General features: G+C 34.4%; 1 protein-coding gene across 1 annotated transcript; it reads left to right on the top strand.

The window, feature by feature from the left end:
* Positions 1–476: 476 nt before the first annotated feature.
* On the top strand, positions 477–2,847 carry LOC133829987 (uncharacterized). Its single transcript, XM_062259860.1, has 2 exons — positions 477–1,819; positions 2,482–2,847. The coding sequence occupies exon 1, from the start codon at positions 691–693 to the stop codon at positions 1,741–1,743; it is 1,053 nt and encodes a 350-aa protein (XP_062115844.1). The 5' UTR covers positions 477–690; the 3' UTR covers positions 1,744–1,819; positions 2,482–2,847.
* Positions 2,848–12,726: the final 9,879 nt, after the last annotated feature.

Genomic DNA, 12,726 nt, shown 5'->3' on the forward strand with positions numbered 1-12,726 from the left:
GAAATTTTGTCATTTTATTGTATTTTCTTTATATTTTGATCCGTTTGCTTATGTGATTACAGACCACATGCATAATTGTAGTACGAGGGTTAACTGAGGCTAGTCAAAATCGACGAGTTTGTTAATACTAAACATAAAAGTATTAGTTTTAAGAATAAAGTTATATACTTCTAGAATTTACTATTATTTAACAAAATAGTAGTCAAACTTAAAAGTAAATAAATTAACTAGTTCAAAAATCAATCATAAATAAACATCATTATTTTTGTCAAAATGAGATTAAAAAGATCAAAACACTATTGCCTTTACTCAGTTAAAAAAATTATGTCCTAACCATGAAGAATTATTCACTTGATAATGATAAAAAATTTTAGTTCCTTCTTGTTAAAGCTAAACGATGTCGTTTTTTAACAAAACAAGGAGACACGTGTCGAATTCCTAAAGCAAGAGAACATAACTTCTTCCTCTGGAAAAACACTTCACTTCACTTCCATCACTCCTCAAACTCCAAAACTCCCTTCTCTCTCCTCAATGCCCACGAACTAAATTTATTTTCTTTCTCTCTCTCTAGAAACTTAAATAAAAGCCCACCTAAATATTCAATTAAATTTTAAAATATAAAATAAAAGAGACCCTCCTACTTTGTTTGTTTGCATTGGGAACTAGAAATCTCTCTCACTTTCTCTTTACATGGCGGACTTAAAGCCACCGGAAGGTCAGATCAACGGCGGCGGCGGAGTCGGAGTTGGGATAAGTGGTTTAGCACCCGGGCCTGTAGGCGGCGGCGGAGGAGGAGGAGGATTACTTGTAATGGGTTCTTCCGAGACTGTTGGATCGAAGCGACAACGAAGACCTAGCGTCCGATTAGGGGATATCGGAGGGGACCCGTCGTACGATTCCCAGGTCCGGCGCACCACCAAGCACTGGAAGCTTCCTTTGGACCATCACCACCATCACCATAACCACGGCCATAACCACAATCGGACTACCAGGGACACTGTTAAGACCTCCAAGACTCGACCTTTAATCAATTTCAGCTCCGCCGGTACGGACGACGGTCTCGAGGCGGTTGACGAGAGGGACCGAGAAGCGAATCTCGAAACCATGGCTATTGGGAGTTGGAAGCTCAAGGATTCGAAGAAACGAGGCTCAGTCGCCACCAAAAGGGTCAGATCCAATTGGGTTTCTTCCAAGCTCGATGAAGGTGGTGGCGGCGTTGGAGGAGCAGAGGTCGGAGATGGGGACGAGAAGTACAGCGCCGGAGAGGATCTTGACGATGGGAATCGGGATTTCGAAGTCGAAAATTCCGAAAGCCCCTTGAAAGAACAAAGCCCAATTCACTCTCTTGATAATTTGGGGGTAGATGGGCATGGGAACGAGAGGGAAATTCTTTATCATGGTAATCGGAGACCAATTAGGGTTAGGGTTCCTGACCACCATGATGGGGTGGACTTATCAGGGCCGTCGGATACCGAAGTAAGGGAATGGAAATGTGGGGATAGGAATGGGAATGGGAATGCAAATGTAGGGGGGGGAGAAAGGTATGTGGAAGATGGGGTTAGGGTTTGGCTTAATGGATTAGGGCTAGGGCGTTATGCTCCTGTATTTGAAATACACGAGGTTGATGATGAGGTATTGCCAATGTTAACTTTGGAAGATCTCAAAGATATGGGCATAAATGCTGTTGGTTCAAGAAGGAAAATGTTTTGTGCAATTCAGAAACTTGGGAAAGGCTTTTCATGAGTTTTTGTTCAATTTTTGCTGAATCTTGTACTTTGGAAGGAAGAAAAATATATAATATTTTTTCAGCCATGGCAATGTAAGTGCATGTCTGAAGTGAAACTAGTTTGAGCCTTCTTTTCTTTTCTTTTTTCATATAAAATTTTCCCACTTCAGTAGTATTTTGAATGAGTAGTTTCTCTTCTTCTGATTACTTTTGATGGTTTACATACTTCTTTCTTAGGTAGTTGTTTCACCATGATTATATAACTTGAATGGTGGTAGTCTAGTTAAACATGAAGAAATGACTCATCCTGGTTCTTTGGAGGGTACAATAGGAAAGAGGAAAAATGCCCACGAACATAATTATTGGTTATAGAAAGGCCAATTATGGTATAATCTCCCATGCATGAAAAGATGTCTTCAGCTGAATGTGTTATAATGATTAGAGAAGTACATTTGTTTTTGTTTTGAACAGCTTTGAATATCTTCTTCTTATTATTAGTTTCTGTTATAAAATTCTCTTTTTGTTACTTAGTTACATAACTTCCTTCTGTAACTGTATTGTCTTTATCTCATTTAAAACATAACTATTCTTTTCCTTTGCTTTGCTTTTGAAAACAGACTAATTTGTCATTGTTTGTTGTGATATGTGGTGAGACCTGAGTTCACAGTTTTTGATTGAAGGGGTTGTTGACACATTACAATTAGACATGTAGTACTAAGGAATCTCTTTTTTTCTTGTACCAATTATGCTGTCAGATGTTTAGTAGTACCAATCATCATCCACTACTCACCACTTAAATGGGCATAGGAAGGAGAATATCTGAAGGTGTCTCATCTCATTCTCTTTGTGGACTTGTTTCATATCAAGCCCTTTGGTGCAAGAAGTTGAATTTGCCAGTAGGTTCAACTTGGCTTGGTAAAATTGCTAGTGGAAATGCCAAAAAAACTTGTATATTAGATGTTGTATAGGTCATCTCACATCAGATTTCTTTGGTATGGACGTGATGCCCTTGTGTTAGGCTATTAGATTTCATACTATTTGTAATCATGCCTTGTGAATTGTTTTGAACATGTATAAGAACCTTCTTTCATTATGAACATTTCAGTGATCTTTGTCACACAGATTTTGGCCTCTGTTTTTCCATGTTGATATTCAAGGATCTCCATAAGAACACAGACCTCTTGTGTTAAGTAAGCCTCTCTTAGCCAAAAGCTGAAAGCAGAAAAAAAAGGCCATACATATTGATCTAGCTTATTGTTGAATTGTTCTATTTTGATAGACTTGTTCTTGCCAGATGGCACAAATATTGTTGTATGCAGTTTGCTCTCACAAAGTCTAAAGTTCGAGTCTCATGTGAGCACTTGCATAATATTTAAATGAGGAGCCAAGTTTAAAAATAATAATAAAGCTAAATTTGAATAAATGAGGAGAATTCTAAATTAATTGTATCATGCAAATTTCAACTTGGGAGTATATAACCAAGTCAATAAATAAAACAATAAAGTTTCAAGTATAGTGTGCAACATTAATGTCTAAAATTATGGGTTTGAGATATTCCTTACAAATTAATGTATTATAGTAATGAAGCTGTGCATTGAAGTGTCATAAATACAAGGAATGGAAGAATTTTGGGACTAGTATCTAAATGACAAAAAACTTCACTGATATACTACTACCAACTACTTCATGACATGGTTATTCAATTAATCTTTTATTTTCTTTCTTTTTTTTCAAATACAACCCTACAAGGCAGTTTTTCATTGAGTCTTTATTGTATCTAATGTATACCTACCAATTCACTAACTTGGCTTGTAACCTGACAAATTAAAGTGTCACACTTTTTTTGTAATGAGCCAAAAGTCACAAGAAGGTATCATATTAACAACCAAGAGGTATCTAATCTCATGCAAAATTAAAAAAACTCAATACTTTGCTTGAGCCATTCCTTTAGAAAAAGCAACTAGAATCTGGATTTTTTTTTGGAGAATTGAATTGGTATCTCCAAGAACCTTAAAGCTCATTTTTTGCACCTCTCAATAAAAGAACATGGGACAAATTGGCCCCTATGTAAATGAACCACTAGTCTTCAAAAGAAGTACTCTCAGACAGTCAAAAAGAGGAAAAATCAATATATACACTAGGTCTGGCCTGAGTATAAAGGAGTTAAATTTTCATGACTTCCACATTATCAGGACCACTTGTTAATATAACATAACATCTATCAAATTTCTACTAGTGTCATACCTTAGTATAATATATAATTAGGTTATCAGCGACAAAAATATCTGATTTTTGATATAGTATTCCTTCATATTTTGATATGATAGTATTTAAATCCATAATTTTTTTAAGATAAAAGTCGCTTACATTAACATATTGGTGAACATGTTCCTAAGGACTTATTAATTATTTTAATTGATTTTAAAATTATAAAATTTAAATAAAATTTGTAAATTAATTTAAATAATGAATTAAAAAATATATATGAATTAATAAAATATTATTCATTAATACATATTTACATATTTACTAAAATAAATTTGTACCTATTAATTAAATCAAAATTGTGTTATTGTATTAGTTCTTATGTTCTTAAATTAAAATTATTTGATTGGTGTGAGTAAGAACTAATACAATAATATAATTTTAATTAAAAAAATAATTTAGTAAATATGTAAATATATGTTAATGATTTGTATCTTTAACTCTTAAATTCAAACTTTTTTTTTGTTCCTTTTGATTATAATATTGGATTTAGTCAAACAAGTGTGTGTTTGTCAAATGAGAAGTTTACATAAATATAAATATGGGAAAAATATATATAGTTTCTAAATTTATGAGAAAAAAAATAATTGTGTAAGTTTTGGAAAAAAAGTTTAAAATATGGTAAATAAATTACCATATCTTATTTTCTCTTCTCTCATCACGATCTCTCTCTCTTCATCTCATTTCTTTCTTTCTCCTCCCCATTTCTTCCTCATTTCTTATTTTCTTCCTCACGATCTCTCCTCAAATTTCTTCCGGCGATGCTACCTCCGCCGTTGCCTCCGACGACGACGACGAACTGATTTTCTTCTTCTTCTTCTTCTTATTCGGTCTGTCTTATTCTTCTTTTTCTTTCTTCAAATCTAGTATTATTATTTTTCTTCTTTTTCACATCTGATTTTGAACTTCATATTTGATTTTTTTTTGTTTTTTTTTCTAAATCTGTTTAAGTAACCAGGTACTTGACTTCATATTTGATTTTTTCTGGGGTTTTTTTTTTTCTGAATCTGTTTAAGTAACCAGGTACTTGACTTCATATTTGATTTTTCTGGGTTTTTTTTTCTTTCTAAATCTGTTTAAGTAACCAGGTACTTGACTTCATATTTGATTTTTCTGGGTTTTTTTTCCTTTCTAAATCTGTTTAAGTAACCAGGTACTTGACTTCATATTTGATTTTTCTGGATTTTTTTTTCTTTCTAAATCTGTTTAAGTAACCATGTACTTGACTTCATATTTGATTTGATTTAAAAAATGTACTTAAGAAAAGTTGACTGCTATTATTTAGTGTAGACTAGGGTAGTATAAGAAGCTAGGTAGTTGAATATTTTAGGGTACTTTTAACATATGAAAGCTTAGGTTAACTGATTAGTTTTTTTGGTTGAAATGGCAAAAGTTGTCAAAAAGTTCTTCTCTGTGATGTTTAGATCAATTGGAAATAGGTTTAGCAGCCAAGCGTTCATCAAATAAGGTTCTAACATAAATATTTATGTGTTTATTAATTATTTAAAGAAATAGAACTAGAACGTTTGCTCAAAAAATGTATCGATAGGTTTACAAAATTTATTTAGAATACAAGTACAAGAAATAAAAAAACAAGCAAACAAAACTTTTGATTTTTCTGGTTTTTTTTTTTCCAAATCTGATTAAGTAACCAGGTACCATGACGCCTGAATCATTTTATTCATATAAGATTTTTTTAAACCTAGGTATAACCAGTTACAATAGCGATTAATTTAGATTCTTTTGTTTAGATTTGATTTTGTTTTGACACCTGACTATGCAACCAGGTACCATAACAATTGATTATTTTTTGTAGATTTGATTTTTTTTTTCAAACCTCGCTGTAACTAGTTACGATTATCAATTTAGATTTTTTAGTAATGTGGCAGTAACTAGTTACTACTATCAATTTTAACTGTCATGGTAAGTACTCGAGTGAATTGTAACTGGTTACTGACAGATTTGGAAGAAAAAAAAACAGAGCAGAATACATCCAGTAAAAAAGAAGAAGAAGTAGAAGGTAACCGGTTACCCTAACTGATTGATAACTAATTATTTAGTCAAACCTAAATAAAAACCTCATAAAATAAAATATTAATCTAAGAAGTAATAGTAGAAAATAAAATATTAATCTAAGAAGTAATAGTAGAAGAAGAAGGTGGTAACTGGTAGTAGTAGACTTAGTCAAAAGAGAAGAGTAAAAAAAAACGTGCATAGGTTGCATTGACAGACAACATCTTTTTTTTTTTTTTTGACATTGACAGACAACATGAACACTTGTTTCTCAGTTCTCAAGACAACATGAACACTTGCTTCTCAGTTCTCAATAACGAAGTAGCTAATAGCTTTACATTCATTTCTTGATGAAGTATCCCTTAAAAATGCATCAAATTTCCACATATATCATTTCCGGCATCACATCTCAGATTTGGGTTCCATAACATTCCAATTTATATTTATATCAGTGGGTCCGAAAGAAAGAGAGAAAAATTCAAATTCTAGAGTTTTGCCAAAGGTTCCCAAATAATCCGTTGAAACCAAAGCAAACCCAGATCAAATTACAAAACTTTGTAATTCAACACAGAAACTCCAAAAATAAATATTTCGATTCAATCCTTTGAAAGAATATAAGCGCGTATGTTAGAAAAAGATAGCCAATAACTAAAGAGGAGAAAAAGAGAGAGACTTACCGTGAAATCGATGCCAGGGTGATCGGCGTTCTAGAAAATATCATGGTCGACAACAACAAAATTCCCAGAAATGGAGTCACCCTCGTAAAGAACGTATTCGTAGACACATTCAACGTTTGGTTTCAGTTTCATTTTTTTGTTCTGCTGTGCTTTCAAATAATTGTGCACAAGTATGCAATTTAGTCAAAAGAAATGATAAAAATTAACCCAAATAAATTAAAATTATAAAAAATAATCTCAAAATAATAAAACATAGATACAAAAAAAAATATAAAAGATAAAATATGATCTACAAATCAAATTTTACAAATATATAAAAAAAAATCTCCCATAAAAATATGCCATGAAAAACTTTAAAAAAAAAATTTCCATATATTTCAAAGTTTATAAAAAATTATCATGATGTAATTTCCTCTCGTCAAAACACATAATGTGCCGCTGACTAGTGATGAAGACATGGAATGGAAGCGAACTCATGATCGGGCTATGTAGACAACTACATGGGCCGTCTAGTCTGTGGCCCATAATTTAGCTCATATTGTGGGCTGGGTTACATATGTCCACTTTTTTCACTTTTTTTTTTAATATATATAATACATTAATTGATTTTTTGGACACTTTTTTAACATTGCTATTTAGTATTTATAATACAAAAGTTTTTTTTGTTGGACAAATTCTCTAACAGAAGTAAAAAGAAAAGTAAGAAAAATAGTTGACAAAATACATCGTTCTTGTAAGATTATTTTATGGAAAATTAATGAATGTAACTATGGACAACGACAGCTAATCAAAAAATTTATTTTGTCGAATTCTAAATTGAATATACAATTAAAATTTATACATCATTTTAAATAGCAAAAAATTTTTTTTTTTTTTTTAATATCACTATGAAGATCATTTTATACCATATCAAGTAGTGTTAGACATATGGTGTTCCATAGAAATACACAATGTAAGGTAATCATTTTTATTCAAAGTTTTTAGACAGAGGATGACAATGATTGGGGAAAATTTTGTACCATTTTACACTGTTAAAACAATGTGTGTTCAGTACTAAACTAAAAGTTTTGGAATGTTCTGTTTATTCCGAATATGTTATCATAAAAATAGAATGTAAGCACAAATTCAAACTATCTTTAAGTGAAATATTGCAATGTCAAATATAAATAATTCCATGTTTCACCTGCTACATAGTATTATCATCATGACATTTTAAACTAATGTTTGTCATTAAAGTTAAAAGGCATTTGAGCAAAACATGCTATAAATGACATGAGAAAGTGACATAATATTATAATATTTGAATGTAAAATGCATACAATATAATATATATTATATATATATTACCTGAAGAAATATATACTATACATATATATTGCTCTACTCATGCATTAATGATCAGCTGCAACAGGTTCCACAGAAAAAGATATTGGAAATGGAAGAGAGGAAAAGTCTAGCATGATAGACAAGAACCAGTCAGAATAGCCAAAGGAGCTTGCCCAAAAAACCAGCTCAAAAGGGTACTTAATTAGTTTGCTCAAAACTCCTGTTTGGATACTCATGTTCATTCTAACCTACCCTAGATCAGGATTTAGGCAAGTCATCCTTGGCTACCAAACATGGCTCTTCATCTTCACACAAGACTTCTACTCTTCCTTAGCTATTCTCTCTCTCTCTCTCCCTCTATATATATTTATCTATTATTCTTGGCTGTGATGCCTTTAACTCCATTTCCAAACATCTATTTATAGCCATGAAAGTTGGAAGTAGTAATTGCCTTTCATAACTTTATTTTCTTCTTTTTCGACACACACTCATGTTATAGAATATATTCTGGCAATTAGAACGGTGCAACCATATCCATTAATCTTCAATCTTCATCCATATAAACGGTGTCGTTTTCTCAGTGACAGCTTGGATTATGCAAAATGTTTCGTATATATAATATTATATACAAATATAGATATGTGAAAAAAGGGTCAAAAAGTACAAATGATATATTCACTCTTTTACTGCCACAATAGCATATTGGTCAAGCCACTTGTTATGAATTGATTCTGGTTGACCTTTCGGTCTTTCAAAGGCTTCTATAATACTACATAATATATTTGCATGAAACGAGTTTCATTAATAATATTATTTTGCTTATGCTGATCAAAACTGATCACAAGTGTATTTCTTGATTAGTTTATTATGTACTCAGTTAGACAACTTATTTAAAAAGGGTTTTATATATATATATATATATAATAAATTAACTTTCTTAATTATATATGTTTCAGATTTTTCTACGAGGATGGTGCCCCATCAGCAATCCTTGACACATAATCAGTACTCATCTGAATAATTGGCTGGCCAAAAGGGGAGATTGGAGGAAGAGGTTGGTCATAGACTACTCGATACCCGAGAACATGTCTTTGGTAACCTGCCAGCGAAGACATGTCAAGGTGGCCTCCAAGGATGTAGTCGAGAGCATATTTGCGTGTCAATTTCTCACGAGCCCGAGAAGTATCCCTAAGGGACACCCCAGAGGATTTCTTAGAAGGCATGGCCCACGAGAGATGCACCCAGCAGTCTCGTGTGCCCACCTACTGCTGACATTTTGACGCACCACGTTCCTGCGCATAGTGACAATCGAGTGGTTGTACTACCACCCCGTGGTCCTCTCCCCCTCTTTCCTTAGCACGGGGGACCACACCTTTTCTTGAGAAAGGGACATTTGTGTGGCCAATGCATTCTAGCCGACCTCTCCAAATCAAGCACAAATCCTCCCTCTCGTTGACACATGTCATGCATCCCATGCATGACTTCCACCTAATCGGATGATTATCGTTTTTCTTTACTTAATCATTTGTCTTAATCCGTTTTGGCATTGAGGGGTTATTTGTAAGGATTTGAAACTCTATTTTCAACCCCCATTGTTACCTTGGAGCAAGACTCCCCTCTATCCAAACTATAAACCCTAAGAGGCTTGTGATTCCGGCAAGCCTTCATCAATTCAAGTGATTCGTAGACTAGGTCTCATTAACAGCTGAACTACGTAAAAATCCTCCAGTTTTCTTTACAATTTTCTATGAACTTTCATTTTACTTTGTATTTGACGAGAAATTTGGGTCAACAACATGTATGTATGAAATGTTTAATTATTTGGTTTACAATATTTAACCAATTCTACCACTAATTACCAATAACAAAATCTTGTAAAATACATGCCACTCCCCCCCCCCCCCAAAAAAAAAAAAAGCAATGACTTCGAAAAAATTCGTCACTAGAAGTATTTCGGAGATGGGGTGTCATTGTTGGTTTGGTATATCACCCAAAAATTCTCTTATTCCTTGCCACTTCTTTATTTTCCCTTTTCTCTCGTTCTCTCTCTCTCTTTTTCAATCCCAACCAACCTCCGCACATAGACCACCATCTTTCCTTACCTTTGCAAGTTTGTGGTGCCACACCACACCATCGGTGAGCGACCCACTCACTGCATTTTAGAATAATAGTGCAAGCCAAAAATACGATATAGCAAAATAAGGGAATTACCCTTTGGAAAGAGTTGGAAAAATTAGGTCGTCCACTGGTCTACAAATAGAATTATATTTATAGAATTATCTTTTGTAGACCATTAATATATCTCTTCATGTAGTTTTGTCTGCCAATTTAGAGCTAGTAAAAATTACAATTTTACCCTTCTAATTGCCTCTTATTCCTTAAGTACTGTTAATTCACTAGTGAACAATTAATTTATAATTATATTATAAATTTGAGCTCAATAATTATTCAGTTCCAAAATTAACCCTTAAGGGAGCCTGTAATGCCCCGAATTTCCTAATAAGGTTTAGGACCTTGATTAGGAGGCTAGGAGGGCCATAATTGATTTATTATGGTATTTAATGATTATATGTATGTTTATGTGAATTATATTATTATATAATAGTGAATGCATGCATATGGGTTCATATTTTAATTGCAAGGGCATTTTGGTAATTTGGTCGTTGGGGGCGTGATTGTGTAATTTCATGCATATGGGTGAATTATAATTTTACCACATTATATGTGAATTGGTTCGAGCCATTCAACATGAGACGATCATGAGATGCAAGTTTTCGGTCTAGTCATAACGAGATTTAGTTCGAGGCTCGGGGTGAGTCTCGGGGTCATTTTGATGATTAGAACATTACCGGGAATTAAAGGGTAATGGGGTATGATTTATTGGCATTTGAGAATGTTGAGATTAGCAGGAATTGGAGAGCATTAATTATAATTAACGGTATAGGTTGGAAATGACGAAATTACCTTTGGGAGTGTTTAGAAGCTTTTAAATTGGCCTAGGGGCATTTTGGTCTTTTGACCTTAAGGATTTATATCAGCTTTGGGGTTTGGAAGGCTGTGGAAACAGAACCAAAACAGAGCATTATCATCCTCATCTTTCTCTCTTTGCCGTACACCATTTTCCTTCTTTTCCCCTTTGGAATTTTGAAGCCAATTTGAAGGAATAAGCTAGGAAATCAAGGGTTGAGCTTAGGAACTTGAATCAGCCATTGAAGGGGTTTGAAAACCGAGCTTGAGGTAAGGAAACTCAGCCATGAAAGTCTGATTATACTCTGTTTTCTTTTAAGTTTCAGCTTGTGATTTCTTGGTGGTTAGTTGGAATTAATGGAAGTTTAATTGATGTTTAACTTGGGTTTTGATGTGGGTGTGTTGTAGATGGTGTTTGGTGATTGTATTGGGTGTTAGGTTGAGGTTTAGGACTGGTTTGTAGGTTTGGTTTCGAGGGAAACGCAGGGGAAGAAAATCTGACTGTTGCTGGTTTGCGTAATGTGCCGCGGCCTGAGTGTGCTTCTGGGCAAGTTTTTGCCTCTGTCTGAGGGTGAGCCGCGGCATGGCTATGGTGAGCCACGGCCCATCAGGGCAGATTTTCCCAGAAATAGGTTTTTGACTTGGGGATGCTAGATTAAGGCCTCGGGGTCGATCCTACTACCCGGTTAAGTGTGGATTGATGTCCCGGAGGCTAGATATTGGTTTGGAAACCTTTGCTTCCATTTTCATTGATGGTATTCTATATTTTTGGTTATGACTAGGTGACCGTTAAAGGATCAAAGGACTGATCGTTCTCAAAGGTCGTATCTTTTATTAATTCTTGCTCGAATCCAAGGTAAGAAAACTGCACCCCATATGTGACATGCATGGCTATGATTGATGCATGTTGGATGTTTAAATGTAAACATTGATAGCATAATGAATGCTTGACAATCTTGCCCATTTGCATATGATTATTATTGAGGCATGCTGGATGATTAAGTGTGATGCATGTGATGCACGAGAAACATATGATTAGGGCATGCCATGAATGATGAATATGAGATTGGTCAGGGCTTGAGTCTCTGAGTTTGTGCATGATCATAATTATGCTAGCAACTGTTTAGTAAGCATGCTGAATGCCCTGTTCTTGGATAATTGGCATATGATACACATTGATAGCATTGCTTACCTGTGCATGGTACTGACTAATTAGTCAGGTTTGGCAAAGGTGTTAGTATCAACTGTGAAGCCGTGACTCACTAGTCAGGTTCGGCAGTGGTACTGGGCACTGGTCACGTTGTGCTAACTCACTAGTCATGACAACCCTAGTGTGTTTAGTGCAAGCTATGTCGATTGGACCTAATCGACCCTCTGCATTGAATGATTCAAAGAGCATTAATGCAGGACCGACCTCAAGTTCGATGAATATAAACAAGCATTTATCTAGCCAAGGGCTAGTCATTTAGAGCCATTGCAGGAAAGCCTAGGTAACGGTGTTGTTACACGGCTATGGGCACTGGGCCCCTAGTGACTTGGTTGTCAGACACTCAGTATGGTTTACCTGGACCTCAAAGTGATATTCACTCATCTGATCAGAGCTATGAGCTCTGTATGATCATTTTGATCATCATATGCATGGCTTTGGGCACTGAGGCCCCAGTGACTTGCTTGTTGGTTGCTCAGTATGGTTTACCAGAACCTGTTGAAGGTTAGAGGCTTACCCAACAGCCAACCTTCCATATGAATTAG

Source organism: Humulus lupulus, chromosome 4 (assembly GCF_963169125.1).
Source record: "Humulus lupulus chromosome 4, drHumLupu1.1, whole genome shotgun sequence".
Lineage (NCBI taxonomy): Eukaryota > Viridiplantae > Streptophyta > Magnoliopsida > Rosales > Cannabaceae > Humulus > Humulus lupulus.

Coding starts and splice junctions, on each gene's coding strand:
- LOC133829987 (XM_062259860.1), top strand. CDS start 691: ATGGCGGACTTAAAGCCACCGGAAGGTCAGATCAACGGCGGCGGCGGA.